Here is a 1,228-nt window from a genome sequence, read left to right as displayed (position 1 = left end):
CCCGCTCCCGACGGGGGACACAGCCGCCCACAGCCCCAGCTCCGTGCTCGGCCTGAGTTGTGCAAGAGAAGCAAGGGGCAGGCTGTCAGTTCAGAGCTTGACTTTGCATTTTCTTGCTTCTTTGGACTAGTAAATTCCTGCTCGTGGAGAACCACTTGGCCAGTTAAAGGTCTGTCCAGTTCCTGTAAACACCGAGCACGCTGCTGCACGCACAGCGACCGGCTGCCACTGTGACCCTGAATTTCACTTTGCATTTCTTCAGAGCTAGAAGAGCTTGTCCACGTTACGGATCAGTAACACGAAATCAAACCGCAAGCTCCACAAAATCAAGTTTTAGCACAAATATTAAATGTTCAAGTGGATTAATTAAAAAAAAGTACAGTGAAGAAATTCAGCCCAGAGCAAATTCAACATTCCCTTAAACAGGACAATTCTTGGAGCGGAAACACAAAGCCCTTAATTCCAGCTGCATCACAGGGAATTCTCACAAAAGCTGCTCTCGCAAATCCGAAGAAGCGTTTCTCCGACACAGAACTGTTAGGCTCACACGACATCGTTGCAGTTAATGCCCAATGTACCGTTCTGGCAGAACCAGGGCAAAAAAAAAAAAAAGGAGAAGCCCAAAGAGCTGGCAGGTCAAATGCGATTGTGTGAAACTTGATTGAATCTTGGCAACGGTTCCGAAGATTACGGTAACTTACAAGTTCCTACCGGCCCCAGACATGCTGCTGCACCGCACTTCAGAGCCAAGCGGGAGATGACTTCACCCTCGCTGCAGCTGGGGTTCCTGGAGGACTTCAGGGAAATCCTCTCTGCCGAGGAGCAGGATCAGGAGCAGTCCGAAAGTACGGGCCAGCAGGGAGGGACCAAAGATTCAAAGCTTTATTTTTTTTTTTTTTTTAATAAAGTTAACAGTAAAACAAAATTCACAAGCCTTCCCCTCCCCGAGCTGGTTTCCTCTTCACACACAAAAGCACACAAACAGAGGTCTCCAACCGAGAGAAATGAAACTGCTCTAAGTACAATGAGACGTGATGAAGGAAGGAGTCTACGCATGTCCGTATTCAAGGTTAAAATAAGCAGATCAGGTGTGGGGTTTGGATTTTTTTTTTTAACCAAACTGGAAAAAGAAATTTCCAGGCGCAGAAGCTGAAAAAGAAAATGACAGATGTTAGCACTTTCAGAGTTCAGTCCGTTAGACCTCTACTGCCCTGCGGCAGGCTGACGC

At 47.2% G+C, this 1,228-nt stretch overlaps 1 protein-coding gene across 1 annotated transcript in view; it reads right to left on the bottom strand.

Annotated features, from left to right (window-relative positions):
- Positions 1 to 861: 861 nt before the first annotated feature.
- Positions 862 to 1,228, bottom strand: part of DNAJC7 (DnaJ (Hsp40) homolog, subfamily C, member 7) — an 8,751-nt gene continuing 8,384 nt past the window's right edge. Inside the window, exon 13 of the mRNA XM_010139121.1 lies at positions 862 to 1,149. Within this exon, the coding sequence (XP_010137423.1) occupies positions 1,112 to 1,149 (38 nt within the window). The 3' untranslated portion in view covers positions 862 to 1,111. The remainder of the gene's footprint in view (positions 1,150 to 1,228) is intronic.

This window comes from Buceros rhinoceros, unplaced genomic scaffold (genome assembly GCF_000710305.1).
Source record: "Buceros rhinoceros silvestris isolate BGI_N320 unplaced genomic scaffold, ASM71030v1 scaffold36386, whole genome shotgun sequence".
Lineage (NCBI taxonomy): Eukaryota > Metazoa > Chordata > Aves > Bucerotiformes > Bucerotidae > Buceros > Buceros rhinoceros.
This window is presented reverse-complemented; position numbering and strand designations above follow the sequence as displayed.